Source organism: Sceloporus undulatus, chromosome 2 (genome assembly GCF_019175285.1).
Source record: "Sceloporus undulatus isolate JIND9_A2432 ecotype Alabama chromosome 2, SceUnd_v1.1, whole genome shotgun sequence".
NCBI classification, from domain to species: domain Eukaryota; kingdom Metazoa; phylum Chordata; class Lepidosauria; order Squamata; family Phrynosomatidae; genus Sceloporus; species Sceloporus undulatus.
The window spans coordinates 253,694,774-253,720,327 of NC_056523.1; the positions used below are offsets into that span (position 1 = coordinate 253,694,774).

At 40.3% G+C, this 25,554-nt stretch overlaps 1 protein-coding gene across 2 annotated transcripts in view; it reads left to right on the forward strand.

Moving 5' to 3' along the window:
- LRRC2 (leucine rich repeat containing 2) overlaps positions 1-25,554 on the forward strand; it is a 78,952-nt gene that overhangs the window by 48,202 nt on the left and 5,196 nt on the right. For both annotated transcript variants that reach the window (XM_042447310.1, XM_042447309.1), the window contains exons 6-8: positions 19,045-19,190; positions 20,294-20,449; positions 21,569-21,705. In XM_042447310.1, the coding sequence (XP_042303244.1) occupies positions 19,045-19,190; positions 20,294-20,449; positions 21,569-21,705 (439 nt within the window). The remainder of the gene's footprint in view (positions 1-19,044; positions 19,191-20,293; positions 20,450-21,568; positions 21,706-25,554) is intronic.

Genomic DNA, 25,554 nt, shown 5'->3' on the forward strand with positions numbered 1-25,554 from the left:
ATTTGCTTGAGTCTATCATCTGGTATGTTCTTTCTCTTTTCCTACTGCCTTCTACCTTTCCAAGCATACTATTTTCCAGAGACCTTCTCATGATGTGGCTGAAGGATGACAGGCTCAGTTTAGTCACCTGGCTTCTAGGGAGAGTTTGACTTTTTTTCTGCAAAAAGCAAATGCAAATGTAAAATATAAGGTAAGGAAAAGCATCAGCTACAACAAGCCATTTTTCACACCGCAAGAGGAACATTGAACTGAGCCTAAGTTGACGAGGAACTTATTCAGGTATCTGTGCAGGTTGCCAATTTCGCGACTTTCACGCGAAAACGGGACTTTTCAGAGCTTTCCATGTGATTTTCGCGCCTGGCTCTTTTTCAGTGCCTTTTCATCAGACTTTGGCCCATTCACCCAGCCTGAGAAGGCTGCCAGAGCAACCAACCCTGGCTGGAGAACACTCTCTCTCTCGCTCTCTCTCTCTCTAATAAACCCCTCTGGGAAAAGAGAAGATGGAGCAAGCCCAACAACCCCCAACTGTTGGAGAATAGTTCAGCCAATCAGAGAGAGACAGGCATTCTCAGGCCCAGGGCAAAGCACAGTGGCTGCAGTGCTGGGAGAGGCAGGGAGTGAGGGTCTTGGCTGCTTTCCAATTTGCCTTGGATTCCAAGTAAGACATAAGTTAAGCACCAAAGGCAATACTTGACAAGGGATCATGGCTTGATGTTTGGGACTTCTGTGTCTGCCTGAGAGTGACATTTGGATTTCCTGAATTCCTGAGCTTTGGGCAGAGTGCCCAAGCCTACCTCTCAGGGTCGTTGTTGTACTGTGAGGGACCATTTGGTTGTGTGATGTGAATGTGATGTTCCTGAGTGTGGGGTTTGTGTTTAGTGATTAAATATGCTCTGAGTGGGCAGAGCACCTGTCAGTTGGCACCCTGCCCTGTCTTCACCAGAATTTTGTTTTGTGGCTCTCTTTTTGTTCTCTTTTCTATTGCATCCATACGCAGAATAATCCGTTTGGCACTGCTTCTAACGCAAGGCTCCCTGCGATGATGGGATTCTGGCACACAACAAACCACCAAGCCCAAATTCATGCATGGAGCCCTGGCTGCCGGTAAAAGCAGAGTCACATGTCACACACAAACTACAATTCCAGGATTCCCTGGTTTTACAGGGAATTGCCTCCACACTTCCATATCACAGCCCAAGAATGAGTCTACAGGATATCAGTGTTGCCAGGTTAAGTCCCATTCTCACAGCCATTTGGTTAATAATGAAAATAATGGTGAGGATAATGAGAGCGTTTAGCACCTTTGAGTCCACTGTAAAGAAATGGCAGCAGACTTTCCTAGACTTAGTGTATTTCCTCAGATGCATGGGAATTGTAGTTCATTCTGGCACCAGAGCTTTTCCCAAAACACAATTCCCAGGGTTTCCCAGCACGAGCCAGGCATTAAAGCGGCCTCAACTGGATTATTTCTGCAGTATGGATTGGGACCTTGAGCATTTTTATAAAAAGAAGGTCCCAAACATTGCAGAAAAATAATCCAGTTTGTGACCCGCTTTAACTCTCCTGGCTCAGTGCTAGGGAATCCTGGGAATTGTAGTTCATTGTAGCACCAGAGCTCTTCTCACAAAACTGCACTTCCAGGGTTCCCTACACTGAGCCAGGGCAGTTAAACAGGCTGAAACTGGATATTTTCTGCAGTGTGTCTTAGACCAACTCGCTGCATCTACACTCCCAGACTCCAGAGACAATCCAGTTTCATCATCCGTTTTACTGCCATGGCCCAGTGCTATGAATCCTGGGATTGTAGTTTTGTCACAACCAGAGTTTTGCTGAGAAGAGGTAATGTCTCCGAAAACTAGAATTCCCAGGATTCCCTAGCACTGAGCCATGGCATTAAAAGGGGGTCAAACTGGATTTATTTCTCCGTGCGGTTGCAGCAAACACATTTCTATTTGCACAAAGCTTCCTGGACCCCCTCAGTCAAAATAAATATCTTAAAAGGACTGAAAGATTCTTGTTTGGTTAATTGTGAATTTGGAGTTGAAATAAGTTACAATTATTATTCATTATGTTAGTTTATTTGCAAAATATTGCCATTTACATTATGGGAATTTTCCGGGAATGGTGGCTGAATATTTCATGTGATCTGGGGGATTCACGGGTTTTGGACAAACATTTCCGGGAATTAATCTCCGAGCTTGTTGGCAACACTGTATCTGCTGTGGCCTTTTTCTTTCAGAGCTGGGATTTACCCCGAGCTATGTATTTTGACTCAGGCCAGGGATTTGACAGTTACCCCAAACTTAAAACACCAAAGATTGAAGGGTTGTGCATACTGTTCTGCAGAACCTGGTCAAATTTCAAGGAAGAGGTGGGAGTGCACCATCTTTTCAGTGATAACAAGGCTGAATTTCTATTACAGATACATCAGATTAGTTCTCTTCCTGACAGTGACAGCAAGAATGCCATACTACAGTGACATTCACTGTCATAGTACAACTGACAACTACTGTCACTATATGAATGTCACAGTTATATTGCATGTATGACAGAAACAGAGCTAATGACATATTTAATGGCATGTCCGCCTTTATAGTCCAGGCTAATTATATACAGAATGCACTCAAAATCTGCCTGTTTAACCCAGAATGAGATCTTCTTATTGCCAATAGGTGTCACACTTTGTTTAGTCTTCTGTGCTGTGTTTTGTCCAAAATTCATACAGATATGAACATTATATTAAAAGTTCATCATCCAAATTGATACTCAAAGGCACAATGCTACTTCATACAAAAGTTAGTCTGCTATTAGCTGTAGGATAAGAAAAGTAGGCTTCAAAGGTATTCTGAATATATGAATCAATAATGCTACATGTAAGCAATTGCCATTCTGTTACAGAAGCATCTATCAAACAAGCTGATAACATCTTCAAAGTATCACTCATTGAAATGTTGCTGCTGTAATAACACGTTGCCAAAGATCAGTGTCTTTTAGCTTTGCCTTAACATTTACCTCCCATCTTTCCCCTTGACATTTATTTAGCATCTGCCATTGGTATCCTATTCCAGAGTTCTATTTTACTGATATTATCTTTTAAAATGTTCTCAATATTTTTTATGGTGAACAGTCGCTCTGTTTGTTCATAGGGTAGGAGAAACTTGCCAACTAGTCATTTATATAGTGCTCAGTGTAATGATCTCCTTTTTGGCTGGGGGCTGAGTGTAGAGATGCTATTACTCTATTTGGATGTTTGCAAATAAAATTACCTACAGTAAGAGTATTTTGGTTTTTCTTTAGGAAGCAATGATTGATTTCCTTTATGCTGCAGTTGTTTCTCCCCAGAAAGGCAGGCTATAAGATATAGAACAGCAGGAGCTACTAGTTATATCAAAAGATGGTTGATTAGTAACTTCAAAAAACTGTTTCACTGGAGTGACATTTTTATTTTTCCTGGCTTTGCAGCCTGCAGAAACAACATTAAGAACAAATGTAATTAAAGGGTAAAAAAAACAAGGCTAAAGTACATTTAGGCCTTAAAGTATCTGGATTGTGCTTCAGTCAGTCTTATTTGCATGATCCATAATTACTTTTTTTGGCTAGAATCTTTGTTCTCTCTCCACTTTAAATTTATGCAAATTTTGGTATGCATTCTTACTTATGTATATGAGACAGGCCTTATATTGATCCATCTATTCCAGCATCCTTGATAAGGATCCCAGCATGTAGAATTTCCTTCATGCTTGATGTTAGTCTACCTCCTGCTAATCTCTGGTTTCAAACCTTTGCTTCTAGGCTACAGCATCTGACATTGCTGGACAAGACAATAATTTGCCTATATAAAAATCTGTCTGGGCAGCATTTTGGACCAGCTCAGATATTACAGACACGAGTGGCAGGTGCCAAAAAGTATTCCCATGATCTGATGCTGCACATAATGGTTTCATTTCCAAGCTGCTTTGCACCTAGTCTGAATTAATTGCATAGATTCACTCTGTGCCACTATTGCACAGTCTTGGCAATCATAGCTACTGGCATGGAGAATCTCCATGCAGTTAGGTCAAACAGTGAGGAATGTAGATTATTAACACCATAGACTCTGTCTGGAATGAAGTGAAATAGAATGTCAAGAGATAACTTTACTGCTTTGTGCCCCGCCACCTTTGAAGATGGTGTTGCCTCCACATAAGCCATTAAGCCAGCAATTGCCATGTTCGCTCTCCCTTCTTTTGCTTTCTGTATAAAAATACTTGTCAGATCTGCTTTGGAGTGATTCCTTCATCACTTAAAATGCAGTTGCTGTCCCCACCGGTTCAATTTGGATTGATAAAGGCTTGGGGGTCATTGAACATTTGTTAGAAGCTCTTTCCTTTACATCTGTCCCTAATAGTTTCCTGTTCTGTGCCACATGGATGAGGTGGTGGATTTCCTCATTCCTATTCTACAAGGATAGAGCTGAAATGACTGGTTTCCTTCCCCTTACTGTTTATTATGCATCCTAAGGAAGTACCCAGGTTTGCCAGTGTTAGAAACACATTCTTCTCTCCCTCCCTGTTGATATTTTCCCTTGTTCTTTTTCTGTTCTCTCTTTCCAACTCTGCTCTTTTTTTTTCTTGCTGTTCTTTCTCTCTGTCAGCCTTGGTACTTGTTCAGCCATTCACTCTTTTTATATTCCACCTCACTCTTACATGGCAGCTGGACCTTTTGTATGTGTTTGCCTCTCTCAACTGTTTATACACGATGGGTATCCTTCAGAGGAAAGCAACATGCTGAGTCATCTAATTCCCTGTGGAGAAATGAATATTTCTGGTCTATTTGTAGTTTCCTCTCTCCTGGTTGGGAAGATTATGGAAGGCTTCCACCTAGTGACTGAAGGTGGCACTGTATATGCAGACCATAATTAAGTAAAATTAACTAATCCATAAAAAGGCCCAAATGAAAACAATGCCTCAACAATGGTAAAGAGCCCAAGTATGAAATTATTATTTTTCCACGTGAGATCAGAACAGTGCATCCTACTCCATGACAACTCTATCATAACCATCGGTTAGCCTCTATGGTTAGAAAATAAATATAACATGACTAGGTGCAAATTTCAAGTCTGGGAAAGTTCCAACATGCAAGCAAACAATGACAAAAACATGTGTGTCTTCAGTAGAGAATCTTGTGGGGCCTGCTACTTCTGATGTGCAACCTACAAAGAATTAAAACATAAAACTAATAAAAGGGAAAATTACAAGTTTCATTCATTTTTTTTTCTGGTGATGATTTTGACACATTTATTGATGTGGATCAAGATGCAGAAATGCGTGAACTGAAATCATTAGGATATATGGGCCTGAACAGACAGGGCAAAATAAAGCTGCTTCAGGTCACTTTGGAGGTATGCTGTTTAAATGATGCATGTGTTCTAAGAAGCTGGGAGCCACGCCAAAGCCATGCTCCAGTCCTAAGGACTGGAGCAGCTTCTGGCCTCTTAAGATGTGTGTGTCATTTAAACAGCATACCTCCAAAGTGACCCGAAGCAGCTTTATTTTGGCCTGTCTGTTTGGGCCCTGTGTTAGTCAAAACTAATTTATTACCATTATTTTCTGTGGTTCTGCACCAAACATGACTAAGTCTAGGTATAAAACAATGTATCTACGTTGTTTTAGAGAGATGAAGGGAAGGTGGAGCCAATAATTCAAATGATCTCAGACCTTTGCCTTTTGACATGCCACGAAATGCTAAAACCACAAACAAACAACCTTATCAGTGAATCCTCTTTCAATGACAAAAAGGTAGAAAAAAATTTAAAAAGCAGATCTGAAAACACATCCATTAATCAAACTGCTCTTTCCCTTCAGGGACATGGCGTCCTTTTCTCTCAAGCGAAACTGCCAGAGAACTGGGAAGCAATGGGGTATTTGGAATGTTGCACAAGCAATATTTTAAAGTAAAATTATTAAGATAAGAAAAAATATAGGTCATTTGTCAAATAAAGATGACAATTTTGATTTAAAAATCAGGACAGCAGTAATGGTGGCTAGGTAGTTTGACTGTCAAACACAGTGAGCATATAAAATGAAGTTTGCACAAAGCTTGCATTATGACTGATTCAGAGCTGGATAACAAAGTGCTTAAGATGGGGAGCTGGGGGGAAAGAGAGGTGGCAAAATAAACTGCTGAGGTAAAAATGATAAGGTTGGTGTACTTGTTGAAAAATAAAATGTTACCAGAGGTGCAAAAACCCATCTGTCTTCTACAGGAAATAAAATACATAGGACTTTATTAAATATACCACTGAGCTGCCATAATTTCCTCTGTGTCCTGTACCTCAAGGATTTGTTGTTAGCATTTCAGAAGGAAAAAGATTAACTAAAAACTCCATTTGATTTCAATGCAGTATTGAAACCAGCCACAGTTTGTTAAATATAGCCTGAAAAGAAAGAACCTGGAGGAACTCTTCTCTGCACATTATAATCAGAATGCTGTATATTCCAAGGCATGACAAACCCAAGTTTGTTCTCTCTTGTGTTAGTCCATTCCTTCATATTTCTTCGTAAAATCCTTTCCCCAAGGGATTATAAAGTGCAAGAGAGGTACTTTTGTGCTATACAATTAAGAAAATTGGGAAGAAATGAATAGCTCTCTAGCCACCCTGTAGATCATTATAACTAATAGCACACCTTCAAGGCAGCTTCCTAGGTATTCAGTTGGGTGCACTAACAGTTTTGAGAGTATGGGAAGTACACTAAGTCCTTGATAACTGGGACAGCGAGCGGTATTTGCTCCATATTGAAATCTAGCCATCCCAAGTCACATTGTCTTTTATAGTTGGTTTTGAGGTGTTATCTGTCTTAGGAGTAAAATGTTAGGGTGTGATGGAAGTCTAGTATCACTGAAACTATGCGTACATATATACTATTTGTGCTTTGGACATCTTTTAAAGCTGCCACTCTTCTTGTATTGTGCGTGTATTTCCTCATTTTGTGGGGCCTGAAAGGACTGAAGATATCTGCATAATGTATGTGTCTATATAATCTCTCTCTGTCTATGTGTCTTCAAATCATCTGTAGACTTATGGTGACTCCATGAAATTCATAGGGTTTTCTTAGGCAAGGAATACTCAGAGGTGGTTTCACCAGTTCCTTCCCCTGAAATTTAACCTACAGTACCTTGTTCATTAGTGGTTTCCCATCCAACTACTAACCAAGGCTGGCTGTGGTTAGCTTCCAGGATCAGATGGATTTTGATGCCTTTAGGATATTCTAGCGTTTGTAAATCTGTTGACACTAACTTCTCACCCATTCCTTGTTGAGAGCAGAACCACAAAGAGAGCAAAATTTGATCTGTGTAAAATATGTACCTAAAGAAACTTCCTTTATAAGCATTAAAGGAAAATTGAAACAAAGGCAGAAGAGTGCTGCAGACAGGTTCAGCCTACATTGCTTTTGGAACACATATAATTCCAGCAATCTCCTTCCACTCCTCATAATTATGTGAAATTTCCCAGTACTGACAATCACTTTTAAAGAGCATTCTAAGCTGCTCTGCAAAAACTGATTTAACAACCTAAAAACTATTTTACAAGCCATATCAAGGGACATAATAATTCTACTTTGTTCTGTTTTGGTCATACCTCATCTGCATTCTTGTGTTCAGTTTGGAGTTTAAGAAGGACATCAACAAGGTGGAACATTTCTAGAAAAGGGCAACCAAGATGGTAAAGGTATGTGGAGACTGAGAGGGTGTACAGACCAGCACATTTCAGACCACACAGTGGTGAAATGCCTATACTGCAGCCACTCACTCAAAACTATAAGGTTGCAAGTTTAATACCAGCAAAATGGCTCAAGCTTGACTCAGGCGTGCATCCTTCCGAGGTTGCTAAAATGAGTACCCAGATTGTTGGGGTTAATTAGCTTACAGTTGTAAATCGCTTAGACACTGTTAGTTCAATATGAAGCAGTATATAAATGAAGCTGTTTGTTTGGGGACCTGAACTAGGGTTCAGCGAGGGCTGGGCATTTACATGCTCGAAGCCTTTGTACTGGCACTTGGATGTCATCTTGGCGCATGCCATGATAATGTTACTCATGTGCAGCACCCAAATAGTGCTGTGCACAAGGGGCATCATAAAGCTGTGCCATGGCACTTATGGTGCCCCTGTAGCGGTGCAGATAGGAGGCGCGTTTCACAGCTCCTTTTTGTACCGGGTTGAGAGCGTGGTGCGTGGTTGCTGCATCCCCAACCCAGCGCTTGAAGGGCGGCATAGAGCCACCCCTTACAGGCTGTTTGTACAGCCCTTGAGTCTCATGAAGGATAATTGAGGGAGTTGGGCATGTTTACCCTAGAGAAGAGAAGAGTGATCAGTGATGTGAAAATCATTTTAAAGTATCCGAGGGGCTGTACAAAGAGCCCCAAAGGGGCAGCCTCTAGCAGCCCCTTCTTCAGCTGGACTGGGGCTGCAGCAACCACATACCTTTCCAGGACATGAAAAGGAGCTGCAAAAAGTGGCTATATGGCATTCTTTTTGGTGCTGTGTCATATGGACACAGTGCTGGAGGAACGGCGTGATGCTGCGTGCTGTGTGGAGTGTTGTGTGGTGTCATGGCGCCCTGGGGGTGGAGCTGGGCTGTGCGTCATGGAGATGCTATGTCCCGACTCCACTCCCCAGCTGGCCCAAAGTGCCGGTCTGTACAGGGCCTGAAACACTTTAGAAGATTGAGTGAGTTTGGTTTTTTTTGCTGCCCTAGATAAAAAAACCCCAAGAGAATAAACTCAAATTACAAGAAATGAATTCTAACTAAACATGAGGAAGAACATTCTGATGGTAATAATCATTGGGCAGTGAAACAGTGTGACTTAGAGGGTGGTGGAATCTCTCTTGCAGGTTTTAAAGCAGAAAATGGTCACTTCTCAGTGATGCTTTAGCTGTAAATTCCTGGAGTGAAAGGGAGTCTTGCATTAGATGGTCCTTAGGATTGCCTTCACCTCTATGACTCTATAACCCTTCTCCCAAATACAAGTATTACTTATGTGTACTGTCTTGCAACAGTCAAAGAACTGCATGCCCGGCATTACTCGGACTTAAAGGGGATATAAAAAGCACATTCTACCAGATATGTTTGTCCTGGCTTTATATCTCTTTCCTATTGTTTATATAAATGAAAGAGAAGGGAACAATAACCAACAGAATTGCAGTCTCGATAGACATTGGACATACAGTGCAATTATTGAAAATCTGGGCTTTTCCCAAGCAATGAAGGGAAAGGTCTTTTTGCTATGCAGAAACTTACATTAGACCAGGGAAACAGTGTTAATGGTTAGGATATAATGGTTAGGATATTGACTTGGAACAGAAAGACCTAGATTCAACTGCCCACTTAGCCGTGAACCTTAATGTGCGACTGTTTTTGTCTTAGTGTCATCTACCTTAGTTATGAAACTAAAATAGCAGGGTACATCATGTACTGTCCTGATTTCCTTGAAGGAAAGGAAGGTTTAAAAATACAGTAAGTGTACAAATACATTGCCCATTATATTTCTCTGCACAGCCAGCCAGCCAGCCAGCAAGCACCGTATTAGTTATGAAATATTATTCAATATGTCACACTTTCACATTAACATTACATAATTTTTGCAGTCTAGCAGTTGGCTTGGGAAGCTGAAATACTTGACAGCTTCTGAAGGAGTGTCATATCTGACTAGGTCTTTTGGGAGATAGGAAAACATGGATCTTGTTACAGAAAAGGAGCTGACAACTAGTCCACTGACATCTGTTTGATGGAAGGAGGGTTCATCTCTGATATACATTTGCTGCTGATAAAAGAGAAAGAGAGAGCAAGGGAGGGAGAGGGAGAGGGAGAGGGAAAGAAGCTTTCCCCAAACCTATCCACACTGCACAAATTATTCTGCAATGGTTCCATCCTGTGGAATTCAAGAGTTTGTAGTTTGGATAGGCACTGCAGAACTCTGGCTAACAATCCTAAATACCCCTCTCTAAATAGGAGAAACCAGGATTCCATAGGATGGAATCATGGCATTTAAAGTGAAATAATAGTTACTGTGTGTGCGTGTGTGCGTGTGTGTGTCGCTCTCTCTCTCTCTCTCTCTCTCTCTCTCACACACACACACACACACACATATACACACTCATGTATAAGACTAGAAGTTTAACCAAAAATTAGCACCAAAGACTTGAAGCTGATTAAATCAGGATGTGGAATGTGAGGAGCATGAGCCAAGGGAAGCTGGACATGGTAAAAATGGAAATGAAACGCATGAACATAGCAATACTGGGGGTGAATGAGTTAAAATGGACAAGAATGGGCCACTTTGAATCAGACAGCTACACAGTATTCTACTCAGGGAATGGAAAAACAAAAAAGAAATGAGGTGGCTTCCATACTAAGAAAAGATGTGGCAAAAGCAGTCAGAGAATACAATGCAAAATCAGATCAAATCATTTGAATAAGGATCCATGGTAAACCTATTAATATGACCAAAATTCAGGTATATGCAGTAACCATAGAGGCAGAACAGGAAGAAATTGATAGATTCTATGAAGGAGGAAATTGACAGCACACAAACACAAGATGTCAAGCTGATCATTGGAGAACCAAAGAAGAATAAAAAAAGTAAGCAGATTTGGATTAGGCAAAAGAAATGAAGCAGGTGAGTGTCTGATAGATTTTTGTGAAGCCAATAACCAATTCATTGGAAACACATTTTTCATACAACCAGAAAGAAGGCTATACACATGAACATCACCAGATGGTCAACACAAAAATCACATAGATTATATAATTGAAAGTAAAAGATGGCACAACTCTATACTGGTGGCCAGGCACTGACTGTGGTACAGATCACGAATTACTCATATCAAAAATAAGAGTAAGACAAAAGAAGAAAACAAAACCAGTGATTATACCAAAATATGATCTAAATAATATCTCAACAGAATTAACTGACAACATATGAAACAGATCTGCACAACTAAACATAATAAACCGAGAACCAGGGGAACTGTGGTCTGAAGCCAGAAACATAATAAAAGAAGAATGCAGACAGACATTTTCAATAAAAATAAACAAAAAGAAAGAGAAAGAGAAAAAACCATGGATGACAGAAAAACACTATAAGCAATAAAGAAAAGAAGAGAAGAAAAACAAAAGGTAGATAGGAACAAACTAAGCATTATGCATGCAAGAGTACAACGGCTTGTGCCGAAAGATAAAGAAAAAAAATACTACAATGGACAATGCAGAGAAATAGAAGATAACAACAAAAAAGGAAGAACAAGAGATCTATTTTGCAAGATCCAGGAAATCGAAGGAAAATTCAAACCAATGACTGTGACGCTTTATGACAATAAAAATAACATAATTCAAGACCAGGAGGGAGTAAAAAGACTTTGGATGCAATACACAGAAGAATTATACAAAAAAGATGACAAAATGAATGACACATGGAAGGAAGAGGCATATGAAGATGAACCCCAAATTCTGAAAAGTGAGGTGGAATGGCAATAAGAGAAATAGCGAAAAACAAATCAATAGGAACAGATGATATTCCAATTGAACTGATGATTATGAAAGGCTATGGAATGTCCTTAAAGACATGAGAGTGCCAACACATCTGATAGTCCTGATGAGGAATCTGTACTCAGGACAAGAGTCTACTATCAGAACAGAACACGGAGAAACAGAATGGTTCCCAATGGACAAAGGGGTCTGTTCAACTTGTATGCAGAACGTATTATAAGAAAAGCAGGTTTGGACACAGATGAAGGAGGAGTGAAGATAGGAGAAAGGAATATCTACAATCTAAGATATGCAGATGACAACGTAGTACTAGCAGAAAACCTCACAGATCTGGAACACCTAGGCGGGTTACAGACTGCCATTAGGGACGTCCTGAGGACGTCCCAGTTTGAAAAAGGGGTGTCTCTTCCAGACGCCCCATACCCTATCATGGACAGAGTCCGTGACAAATGGCAACGGCTGTTCCACACGGCCGCCGCCATATTGATGTAGCGGACGCTGTGCGTCCGCATGTCGTGCCCCAGAAGTGACGCCGCAAGTGCACGACTAGCGCCTTGCGGCATCTCTTCCGGGGCCCAGGAAGGAGCGTGATTTCCGCGCTCCTTCCTCGGAGCGTCTGGGAACCGCGCAGTTTGGCTGCTGCGGCTCCCGGACGCTGCAAGCGGAGGCAGAGCCAGACCGCCGCAATCCAGCGGTCTGTAACGCGCCCCTACTAAGGAAGATCAAAGAAGAAAGTGCAAAGGCAGGCTTAATGTTGAACATAAAGAAAACAAAAATAATAATCACTGAGGACCTTCACAAGATCAACCCAGACAATGAAGAAATAGAAATAGTAAAAGAATTTTCTTACCTGGGATCAAACATTGAAAAAAATGGGTAGTGCAGTCAGGAAATCAGGAGAAGATTAAGAATGGGGAGAGTGGCTATGAAAGAACTAGAAAAGATTCTAAAATGCAAAGATATACAACTGAGCACAAAAGCTAGAATCCTACAAGCCATGTATGGATGTGGGAGCTGGACAGTTAAGAAAGAAGAAGCAAATCCATTCATTTGAGATGTGGTGCTGGAGGAGAGTGTTAAAAGGACAGCTAAAAGGACAAACAAAGAGCAGATCAAGCCGTAAACCTCCCTGGAAGCCAAGGTGACCAAACTGAGGCTGTTGTACATCATGAGAAGGAAGGACTCATTGAAAAGCCAATAATGCTGGGAAAGGTGGAGGGAAGTAGGAAGAAAAGAATGCCATAGGCCAGATGGATGGACTCTATTAATGAGGCCACGGGTTTTATGGGGTTGCAGGAATTAAGCAGAGCAGTGGAGGACAAAGGGTCTTGGAGATGTCTCATCCACAGGGTTGCCATGAGTCAAGATTGACTCAAGAGCAGTTAACAACAACAGTGTAAGTTCTTTAACTCTTTTTTTTTTTAAAAAAAAGAACTATCCCCCTCTCCGAGTAGAGTGGTGAAAAACACTAGCTTAGTCCATCCTGGGAGGACTGAAAAGGACCACTGACTCTCTCTGATCTCCATGCCATGGTGCTGCTTCTGACCTTTTTGAATACCTGGGTGGGAAAATGTCAGTGATGGCAGCTCTTTGCTGCTTCCAAGAGGAATCAGACTTTGAAGGATCTGAATAAGACATTTGTGTATCTTTGTCAGCTTTCATGCGTTAAAATCAGCTTTCATGCATGCGTTAAAATCAGGCAAAGATATCATATTAAAATTGAAGACTATGGTCCAGACGGGCACAATTGGATGCCCTCATCACGTGTGAGGGGTGGCGCTTCTAGACATCCCTTGCCCCTTGCACGTGATGAGGGCATCAAATTGGCAGCGCCCTGTACAGATGGGTGCCGCCATCATAACGTGACAGACGCCTAGCATCTGCACGTCTCAGTGCCATTATGTCACAAGTGCGTCATTGGTGCACTGCAGCATCATAATGGCACCGCAAGAAGAACCTGCTTTTTGTGGGTTATTTTTGGTCCGTGGGGAAGTCCCGTGGTATGGAGGCTGTGGCTTCCCCGCGGACCAAAGCTAAGCGCCTGGAGACCGTCCTTTTTGGATCACAGCAATATTTCTTTGCTTTGCCTTTTCATCCTTTTTGACACTGTGTTCATTTCCTTTGCCCTGCTTGTGCCCAGTCACCTCCCCTACACATTGCACAGCCACAATGTAACACCATTCTCTCCTCATCCATCCAGGCTTTAGGGTAAGCCTAGTTACGCCTGCTGGAATTTTGTAAATACTTTGGCATTGTTTCCTTTTGCTTCATCCTTTACATCCTTTGTTACATGCCTTTAAGTTTTACCCTTGACTTATTTATGAGTCATATAAAAATCCATAATTTTGGCCCCAAAACCTTCCCTTGATTTATACAAGAGGTCAGCTTATAATTGAGTATATAAGGTGTATTGCATAGTGTGAATGGGTCTCTAATGTGTGAAACCTACAACTAAGAGAGGCATAATGCTGGATAAAGAGTATTCTGATTTTAGAATAGCCTAATGTGTCAACACAGGTTAAAATCCAACAAATATTGGCAACTTCTTTTTTTCTCAAAGGAGCCCTTTGGAGGAAATAAATGGAAGTCATATCACAATTATGCTGGGTGGAATAAGGCAATGGGGCACAATAAAGCACATTTTGGGTATGTTTAAATATCATTCCAGTAAAACTAATGGGGCTTAGTGGATTGAACACCCACAATTAAAAGAAAACATTTTAACATGTTTTTTCTCCTTATAATTTCCCAGCTTGTTTACTTTTATTGTGCCTTTTCTAGGAAAAAGGATTAATTTGATTTCTTGGCTTTCAGGCGTCTTTTGTGCTCCAGAAAAACTGTTAGATTAAAGGCAGAATATTATTCTATGGCAGACTCTTAAAAGAACTGGAGACATTAACATCCTAATCCTTAATCTATTTCTTGATAGTAAGCCCAATTGATTTTAATATAATGAGTGTGATCTAGGCAAAGTTAGGTTCTTTTATGTCCCATTGATTTCCATGGGGAAGAGTGCACATTTAATTAACTCATGCAAGTGAGCAGTGATCATTTTTCACCCTCAGGGCCATGCAAGACTTAAATGTGTTTGCTTGCATCAGAATCTTCCTCAAATACATCCAGTTCAAAGCTATGCTTGCTTATCTGTGTAAACCAGTAAGCTCAAGCCAAATAAATGTGTATAACTTCCCTGCTGCATGGTACAGTCCTGTGCCTATTACTTAACTGTGTTTCATGCCACTTACTCGCAAGTAAGATTACATAGGAATACAGTCTGAGACTGCAATATTATACAGATTTACTTTGGAGTAAAGTCCATTGAATTTAATAGGGCTTACTTCTAACAATGTATGCCTAGTATTATATCATTAGATTTTTCAAGATAATAAGGGGAGGGGGGGGACAGTGTTGTAGCACTTTTATGATAAGCAGATTTCTTTAGCATGGGCTTTCATGGAAGCTTCTTCATATGAAGAGAGGACTATATACATTAGGCAGCCATGTTCAATTTTGAAGTAGATATGCATAGTTGCTGCTTTTAACAAAGTTTTTCTTTTCTAGGCAGAGTCTTATTTTTTAAAGATTACTTGTGGCAACATAGAATCGTAGTAAGAAGCAGCTCATTAGTATATGTTTTTGTTGTTGTTAGTTGCTTTCAAGTTGACCTCAACTTTTGGTGACCCCATGAATTAGACACTTCCAAGTGCCCCCTATCTTCCACTGCTCTGCTTAGGTCTTGTAGATTCTGGGATTTGTAGTTTTATGAGATATTCTCTGTCAGAGAGCTCTGGTGCCACAATGAACTACAAATCCTAGGATTCCATAGCATTGAGTCATGACAGTTAAAGCAGTCTCAAATTGTATTATTTTTGCAGTCTAGATTAGATTTTGCTTGACGAGCAGGGAGATACTTCATTGCTGAGTAACCTTTGGGGCATGGGAAGCACCTGTATATGTTGCAGAACAAGACTGGAATGAAGGCTTTGGTCCACCTATGGAAACCCACCCACACCAACTAACAAGTTGATTCCCATTGGCTGTTCTTCTTCTGCTTTCCAAAGCTCACAAATTCCATAGTGCTCCTGTGGAAAGGCCAGCATGCTACAAGAAGATGCCTGGCCAGTACTCTATCTCACTTACTATGGACTACAAATGAGCCCTCAAGTAAGCTGAGAAAACTTTTACTTCTGAAGTCAGATTTGCGTTGGTTTAGTATCTTGTAATTAGATTGTCCTGTTTGGCCTATGCATTAGGAATAATACAATATTGATAATACAATAGTCATTTTTGTAACTTATTTAACTCTGTTCCCACCTCCATCCCTATGTAACTGTGCATATATACCCGAGGCTTGATGGTGTGCTCCACTATGCATGTGAGAAAGTAGTTTGTACAGTCCACAGAAACTTCTGCTAAAACAATACTGTGAGAGTTCTAGCCTTAATGACATACTTGTTTCTAGTTTTGTTTTGAAGAAAGGAGTAGTTTTGATTCTTAGGTAATTTCCTTGTGAATAATGTAACACTGTTGTTGCTGTGTGCCTTCAAGTCATTCCCAACTTACAGTGACCCCAAAGCAAACCTGTCATGGGGTTTTACTGTTATTCTCGAAGATTGCCATTGCCTTCCCCTGAGACTAGGGGCATGTGACTTGCTCAGGGTCACCCAGTGGGTTTTGTAGCTGACCTGGGAATTGAACCCTGTTCTCCAGAGTTGTAAGCCAAACTACTACACAATACTGGATTATAGTAACATTGTAACACTGCTCTCTGTCAAACAAGATACAATAATTATAATCTTTAGTAGTGCTGATTTGGAAGACAATTGTTAAAGAGTAGATGCTAGTTCAAAATCATCCAGACAACAATTTTAAGTTAATAGTTTTTTTCATTTTAACAGCCACTTAAGAGTCTGTTCTTTGTATCCACTCTGGTAATGCAAAATATTGATTTTAAATAAGAAAAAAATTCCCCAGCCAACCTCATTATTTCTCTCGTATCTCTCCTGTGTTTGGATAGTTAATAAATGCAGCCATATTTTGTATTTTAAGAGAAACCCTTGATTTTGAGAACAGATTCCCAGAGAAAAGTATTCAGTGCAATAAAATGAATAATGTATTTTGTGAGAATGAAATGGTGCTGCAAGATCGTTCTTTCAAATATATGTGATTATTTCAAATATTATTGTGTGAAGTTAGCTACTAGTTCTAGTTTCTCATTCCTTGTTCACACACAAAAAACCTCAGTGTTGTCTCATAATCAAACCTAATGATTTGGGATGGCTCAAAGCTTATTATCTGCTGCACATGGCTAGTTCTTTATTTAGAATTGTCAATGATCTGGAAACAGCACATGCCAAAAAACATTGTTTTTTGATTGGAGTGAATTGTGTGCCTCAAGGGAGGGGAACTTTCATTTACATGAATATATGTCATGAATAAACCAAATCTTATTTTGTGGTATGTAAGGCCTTTTACATTTCTTCTTTCAAAGTTTATTCATCCAGATCCACTTCAGACTTTCATGAGAATAAAGAACAGGTAACTGAAAACTTGTAACCAACTTCTGTATTATCTTGAAGGTCGTATGACCTTTAGGAAATCACACACATACACTTGTTTCTGTCAGAAAGTTTGGCATGTTTTTAAATAACTAAACAAAACCCTGTAACACCTATTTGACAGGGATGACAGTGGGACAAAAGAAAAGTCTATGATCACCATAGTAAAAATGCTTCTCATGCCACCTCCAACTGTTTGAAAATGTCTTGCAGCCTGACTTATCTTAGGAACCATGAAACTGACCCAGTACCATAGTAATAAAGGAATAGGAACAATTATACTTATTTTGTACTATTCTTGCAATTAAAGAGGCACAAATAAAGTGTGTTCCCAATTTTACCCAATATTCTGAACTGGCAGTCAAGCTGGCAGTTTTTGAGTTGGTTTTTGTATACCCTTTTTTAGCTTTCCCTGTGGAAGTAGTTTGGTTTGCTCTAACTGGCAAGTGGCTATAACTTTATTCACAAAGTAATCCAAAGGTCAGGAAAAAATGGCATGGCCTATTGTTTCATCTTTTAATAGTGGTTTGCTATGTAAAAATCAGCAGGTCACACTTTCTATAGTCTGGAGCTACATTGATTATTTTCATAACAGGAACGCTAGACAGAAGAAGGGGACACAATAACTGACTTTAATCCTGTTTTCAATCCTGTCCTCACGTAAAAGACAACAGACCAAAAGACAGAGCTTTCTATATGCACATGAGTCTCCTGTAATCCTGATTTTTCAGGGTTATAGTTCATGTGGTAAGTCTCTTCAAATGCACAAGGGTCTCCCTACAGACCTACATAGAAGACAAAGAAGACAGGGATTGAGGGGGCATAGATGTTTGTGCCTACTCCCTTTGTGTAGGCTCTACACAGGACTATGCAAGATCTGAGGGTACTGGGAGGAGAGATCACAGAATTGGCTCCAAAATTTGGCAGAAAGAACCTGATGCCTCCTATCATAGATATTCTGTGTGTGCAGGAGGATATAAGGAATGATAGGTTGTTGAGTAGTTTTCATGAACCTGTTCCATGTTGTCCATTGTGGAAAGACCATAAGTTAGGTTCAGTGGTAGCCAATTTTGCAGATGCAAAATTGATTAACTTTGTACATGGAAGTGCAGAAGAATGATGCCCATTGGCCTTGGTAAGCAAGGTGCTTCTTTGTCTGTATGCTTAAGTCAGAGGTGGGCATGCTCTGGGGTGCAGGTTCAGGAAAACCACAATGCACTCTCAAATCCATCATTTTGGGTCACTTCTCATTGCCTTTTGAGACCCCTCCCCCTTTATTTGAAGATCTTGCTATTTAACAGTTGCACACTTGCTATAAATAGTATATTTAAGCAATTTTAAAGAGATATACACGGTTTGAGGGAGGGCGGGCAAAATTGTGGTTTGGGTGTATATGTGGGGTGATCACTGGAAGTAACAAAGGCTGTTCTGAACCTTTCCAAGGGCTGCATGTCATGGGCGTCACAATTCCCACTCCTAAGTCTCCTGATTTACATAATGGTAATTAATTACTTGGGAACTACCACATAACAGTGGGGCATGCTCACTGAGGAAACCTGGAAATAATTAGAGATTGGCACAGTTGTGGCTGATACTCTTCACCTCATCCAGCAGGAACTGCTAGCTGAGTGGGGAGGCTATCAGCATTTCTCCATGAGGTGTGAAGTACTGCTGTTTCCGTTTTGATAAAATGGCATGTTCCCACAACAGAAGAAATTCCCTGAGGGAAGATGTATATCCTATGGTTGAAATGGAAAACAGCAATGCATTTGTTATAGGATATACAAAGAAAGAGTTCTGATAAATACAACTTTGTTTCTGTGATAGTGGCATAAGGCCATATATGGAGGAGTAACATTTGTTGATGTACTTATTTTTGGCAGAGAAACTTCACGTGCTATAATTAAATACATGCTTTCCTCAGTGAATTCTCTCTAAAATAATATAATGTTTCTTTACAGCTAAGTAACTTGAAACAAGTGAAGTTTGTAGATATATCAGCAAACAAATTTGCCTCAATTCCGATATGTGTGCTCCGGATGTCAAATTTGCAGTGGCTGGATTTGAGCAGCAATAACCTCAGAGATCTCCCACAAGACATAGACAGGTAGTTCTCATTTTTGTCTTTTCAATAGCACTTGGTTTTAGCATAAATGACTGACTATATTATCTATGTTTAGGAGTGGTTAGGTATGAAGGAGGAACATAAAGCTGCCTTATGTCCCATATTGAGATAAAAGCAGAATATGAAACAAACAATCAAGTAAATCTTTTGATTATTTAGTTCTCAAAAGAGAGAATGAATAATTTCAAAAGTTTTCTCCCCACTGGTTGAGTTTACACAGGTTTGTGCAAAAATGTTAAGCAAAAAACCAACATTTTTGTGCAGAAAGCATTGTGTTCTGCATAAAATAAGATTTTTAAACACAAAAAGCATTGTTTGTAGAAACCCCACAAAAAATGAGGGGAAAATCAGGAAAAAAAATGCTGATCTTTGGCCTGTTACAGACTGGCCTTTGCTCTGCCCCCAGTATGTACTAGGGGTTGGCCGAGGATGCAGCGTCCAATCAGGCCTCACCCCTAGTACGTACTGGGGGCATAAAAATGGTGGTGCCCTATACAGATGGGCACCGCCATTTTGACATGACGGATGTTTAGCATCTGCATGTCGTGGCACGGTTGTGATGCTGCAAGTGTGCCATTGGCGCCTTGCGGCATCACAACCACACCGCAAGTAGAACCCGCTTTTTGCGGGTTATTTTTGCTGTGCAGGGGAGCCGTGCAGTTTGTCTGCTGTGGCTCCCTCACGCAGCAAACACGGGTGCCGGCAGAGCGCCCTTTTTGGGCACTCTGTAAAGCACCTACATCTTCCTTCTGAAAAATTTCATTACAGTTGACAGGTTTTTTTTGGAATCTTTCTCTGTCACACCTAGTTTCCCCCATTAATCTGATTCCTTCTCATGGGGGCTAAAAAGATACCTCCATTGGGAGCAATGGTGATGGTAGAATGGGGGAAGGAAAATTAGAAACAAAAGAAAAAATATCACAGACACACATACACACCCATCACATAAAAAAGTGGAGACGGAAAAAAGAAGACTCTTTTAATGCCAGGCAGACAGATTCTTGGCTTTTTGCTAGTATGTAACAAAAACTCACCAGCTATTTCATATTGTGCATTTAACTATTTTATTCTGTCAATTTCCTAAGGCTAGAAGAATTGGAAACTCTTCTCCTGCAGAAAAATAAGCTGACTTACCTTCCACATGCTTTGGTCAACATGCTAAAACTTAGTTTACTGGTTGTGAGTGGTGATAGTTTGGTTCAGATGCCCACAGCTATCTGTGATTCAACCAGTGGTTTAAAGTAAGTGAATAACAACATGCGACTCTTCCTGCACTTTAAAAGCCTTCTGATTCTCCTTTGTCTTGGATATATTCACTTCACTTCTGGAGTAAATAAAAATCTGTTCAACAATATTAATTATGTTCAGGGTAAGGGGGAAAAGTTCATAAATCACTCTGAAAAGATCTCTCATAAGTGGGTAAAATGGCAAATGTGGTCCAGTTTTTGCTGTTGTGTGCCTTCAAATAGTCTGTGATTTATGGTGACCCTAGGTTTCTTGGCGAGATTTATTCAGAGAAAGTTTGCTGTCATCTTCTTAAGGCTGAGACAGTGTAACTTTCTGAAGGTCATCCAGTGAATTTCCATGGCTGAGTAGTGGAGATAAAAATCCCAGTTTCCCAGAGAACTAATCCAAACCATTACACAAACCACTACAACATCTTGATGTAAGCTTAATGCATAATGTCATAAAAACAACAATGTCATAATTTCATGTGTCTGCTAATGGGTTCTGAGCTGGTAATGACTGATCTGGAAATAATCTTCAATTAGTCATGGATGCCACAGTGAAAATTATGAGCCAAGGTGTGGCAGATGTTGATAAGAAAAATCCATGTGGACCAGAAGTGACAGAGCCAGATTTATAGGCACTCAAAGAATACAAACCTGATCCATCCAAGGACAACAAAACCATTGAGAGCAGATTGAGCTCCCCAGCTTCTTAAATTTGTCATCCAAATTGTAGAATCATGGTAAGTCAGTGCCTCTAACTTCTAGTTCAAACACCCTCCCCAGAACATTGTTGTACAAAGTGGGTAGAGACTGTAACCTGTTTACATGGTCCATAGCAGATGGGAAATGAGCCTATAATTTACCTTGCATATATGGTATCCTACATGTCTGCTGCCACAAAACCACTTCTGAATTAACATTTATTATTGCTAGAGTCCTTTGGGCAACATGCCAGTGATCCAAATAGCTAACTTATGCCCACAGATAACATGACTTAGCTCAGTAACAAAATAGGAAGAACAAAAAATTTATGCGGTAGTAAATCATTTGTCATTTAGCAAGGAACAGTCTATTCATGATAAGAAGTACTGTATAACCCCTTCACGCTAATATTTCATCTTTTTGCAGATTTATAAGCCTCAAGGATAACCCTCTTGAAATAACCTCATTTCAAGAGATTGAAGAAATAACAGAAAGTGACCGTGATCGTGAGCTGTTTGAAAAGGAATTTATGAAAGTCTACATTGCAGACCTAAAAGAAAGAGGTACAAAAATATATAAAGGGGGTGCAAGCTAATTTCCTTTCTATTCAAATGTAAAAGAAATTAATTTCAAGCTAGTTTTCTGGATACATCAGGAAAACACTAGGCAATTGTGATTTGTGAGATCAAATGGGGCATTTCATAAAGAATCCCGAGTTCATCACAGAATAATGATTCATGGAATTACATAATGGTGGAATTTAAAGTGTTGTGGGTTTTTTTCTCAAGTTACTTAGTCAAGCCTTGTCCAGTGCAGGAATTTTGCAAATGCAGCATTTCAACCAGATGGCTATCAAGCCTTCACTTAAATAGCTCTGGCAAAGGATTTAACTCAGATAATTTCAGAGTTATAAAAGCTCTGTGATGGACCTAAACAATATGTTGTTGTTTTTATTTTATTTTTTAAAAACAAGCTTCTATCTCGTATTGTGGTATCATCTTGAAATGTACTAAACTGACTAAAAAACAGAATTTTAGAGAATGAATATTTCCTGTCATGCAAGGCTGCTTCTCTCTGTTGCGTAGCCTCCACTGTGTTCTTTTGTAGTCTTTTGTAGTTGCTCTTCAAAAACAGAGCTTAATTGTAGTGTCCCTCAAGGTGCCATCCTTTCCCCGATGCTATTTAACATTTATATGAAGCCATTGGGAGAAATCATCCGTCGATATGGGGCCGGGTGTTATCAATATGCTGATGACACCCAAATATATTTCTCCATGTCCCGGTCATGAGCAAAAACGACAGATGGCATCTCTCCCCTCAACCAGTGTCTTCAGGCAGTAATGGTTTGAATGAGGGAAAACAAGCCCAAGTTGAATCCAGACAAAACCAAGGTACTTATGGTAGTGGCCCCCCAAACCAGGTATTGGGCTGCAACTTCCAGTCCTAGAGAGGCTCACGTTCTCCTCAAAGGACTGTGTTTGCAGTCTGGGGGTGCTTCTTGACCCGTCGCTTCAGATGAGGAATCAGGTGAATGTGACGGTCAGGACCACCTGTCATCAGCTATGGCTGATATGCCAGCTGCGCCCTTTCCTAGAACAGGGTGACCTCGAAACTGTAGTACACGCACTGGTAACCTCAAGACTTGATTTTTGCAACGTGCTCTACATGGGGCTACCCTTGTGCCTAGTCCAGAAACTCCAGTTGATACAGAATATGGCAGACAGGTTGGTCATAGGAACAGCAAGGAGTGGCCATATAACACCAATATTGAAGTCACTCCACTGGCTGCCTATCAGTTTCTGGGCACAGTACAAGGTTTTGGTTATTACCTTTAAAGTCCTACATGGCTTGGGCCCAACCTATCTAAGGGATCGCCTCCTTCCATATAATCCGCCCCGTACATTCAGATCCTCTGGGAGGAATTTACTACAGCCCTTAAAAACTAGATTGACGGTGACCTCCCAGAGGACATTTTCTGCAGCCACTCCCAACTTACAGAATGGCCTGCTGGACAAGATCCGTCAAATTACCCATCTAGAGAGCTTCAAAAAAGCCATTAAGATGGATCTCTTCTGGCAGGCCTTCCTGGAATAAAATACTAGCCACAAATAAGACTTCCCTATTTATCGAACTCTGCCCATAGTTATTGTTTGGATTTTAAAATGTTAGTTTTAGTTTTATACTGTTTAATCTTGTTTTAAGGAGGGTATTGTGTATATATGGATATATTTTAGTCTGTTGTACACTGCTTTGATTGCTTGGCAAAAAGCAGGATAAAAATAAAAAAAATATTATTTTATTATGTTACTAAAAGCAAAACTGTACCTCAGGGATAGGGAAACAGTGGCCCTAGAGGATGTCATTATACTATTGAATCCATTGTCGATTTTGCTTGACAGAAAATGTGCAATGATTAGCAATTCTGACTAAGAAGTAAAGACAGAAATGGCTAAAGAAGCAAACTAGGGTTTATTATACAAACTCCATGAAAGGTTGGAAAACTCTCTAAGGACGTTAAGCTAAAGTTCACTTAGTTCACTATGCTTCACTTTTAGTATAAAGACATTACTGCACAAGCCTCATTCTCACCACAATTGCACCAGTTTAAACAAACAAACAAACAAACAAAAAGAAACATACCAGTTTCAGAGTAGCACACCTTGTGGATTGTGTGACTGGGGCTGCTTCTGCCATCACACTCTCTTCTGCACTCCCCCTTAAATCCACCTCCTTGCCCTATGGCCTACCCAGCATGCCTTTCAGCTTTTTATTTTTATTTTTTACTTTTTTGCTCAATTCTGGAGCTCTGCTACTGCAATTTAATTTCTAAAAAAGAACAGGAAAACTAATAAGGGAAAAAGACAACAAGCCTGCTTGGGAATAGCAAGGGGAGTGGGATACGGGGCACTGACACAATATGACTGCCAATATCATAATTGCCAGCGATGTTTTGCAACAGTGATTGCAAGCTCATTTGACAAATTTCTCACATCAATGAAAAGGGATGCCCTAACCACACTTGGGGAACACAGCAGCTATGGGTTGGAGGTATTGTGGTATGATAAGTATTGCCAATGCTACTTTCCCCCCAGCTGTAATAGTTGTTTACAAGCCGTGTGTAGTATCTCCTAAGTGAAAGAAAGACAGGAAGAGAAGAGATGGAAAGATCCCTGATAGCATCAGTTTGTTTACTTGTTTATTACAATAGTCTTACTGTACCTTATATCAAAAACGTCTCAGGGTAGCTTACAAGTAAAATTCAAAAAAGCAGGTTAGAATACTTTAAAAGAATTTTAAAAATAAACTAAAAAATCTTGGTCCTAATTAACAAGTTAAAACAGATTTAAACGATTAAAATAGTATAAAACTGTACATTAGTAACTGAGAGAAATCAGTAAGGCTCAAAAGATTTGATGAACAGCCAAGTTTTTATTGGTGCCTAAGTTGAAATCATTGTGGGTGTCAATTGGGTCTCCAACTGGATGACGTTCCACAACTGGGCTGCCTTGGCTGAGAAGGATCACTCCCATGTCCCCACACAGTGTACTGACTTTACAGGTGAGACACAGAGGACTCCCCAGCAGATCTCAGTCCTCAGACAGGCACATGTAATGTACATCTAGAGAGGGATAGGTACATAAGAGATGAGGAGACTTTGGCTGATCACTTCTGCTCTGTCTAAAGCATTTTAAACTTTATAAGCACTGATCATTGTTGCACTTCCAGTACTGCTGGCTGGAGCTTGTAGGTGTTAACCATCCATCAAAATCTATCATATCAACATTCCTAAGGCCACATGCACCTCATCCCTGACCTGATCCATTGCTTCACCCCAACAGATAACTATACCCAGGGGTGGACAACTATGGGAGGCCAGGGGGCTTAATAACCCCCACAGGAGACCTTGGAGGACTGCACACCATGCAATTAAAAGCAAACAGACCAAAAACCATATTTTTACTTTCCTTTTTCACTTCTTGTTTTAGGAAAAAAAAAAACCTTTCCCGTGCCTAAAATGGAATGGTGGAGGCCAAAAACATGGCATAAACCCCTCTATAGCGCCTAGACATTTGGGGGCATTTAATTTTTGGCCCCCTGAGGGAGCCACAAAAATGGCTGGGGGAGGAGGTTTACATGTGGCCTGTGGGCCTACTTTATCTGCCCCTGATCTAACATTTCCTGTATGTTTCAACAGTTCCAAAATGAGAGACTGTCAATTACCACTACAGATACTTCAAGATTCTAACTGTCTCCAAGGCTTTGCACCTGCCCTTCACTTTATGTCCTTGCTATTTTTTACATGTTTGTTATTGTACAGTTCATATAGTGCTTCCTCATGATGGAAGACATTAGCATCACTGGGGAGAGCTGTAGCAGCTGTCTCTTTAAAACCACATAATCTAAATTACTCC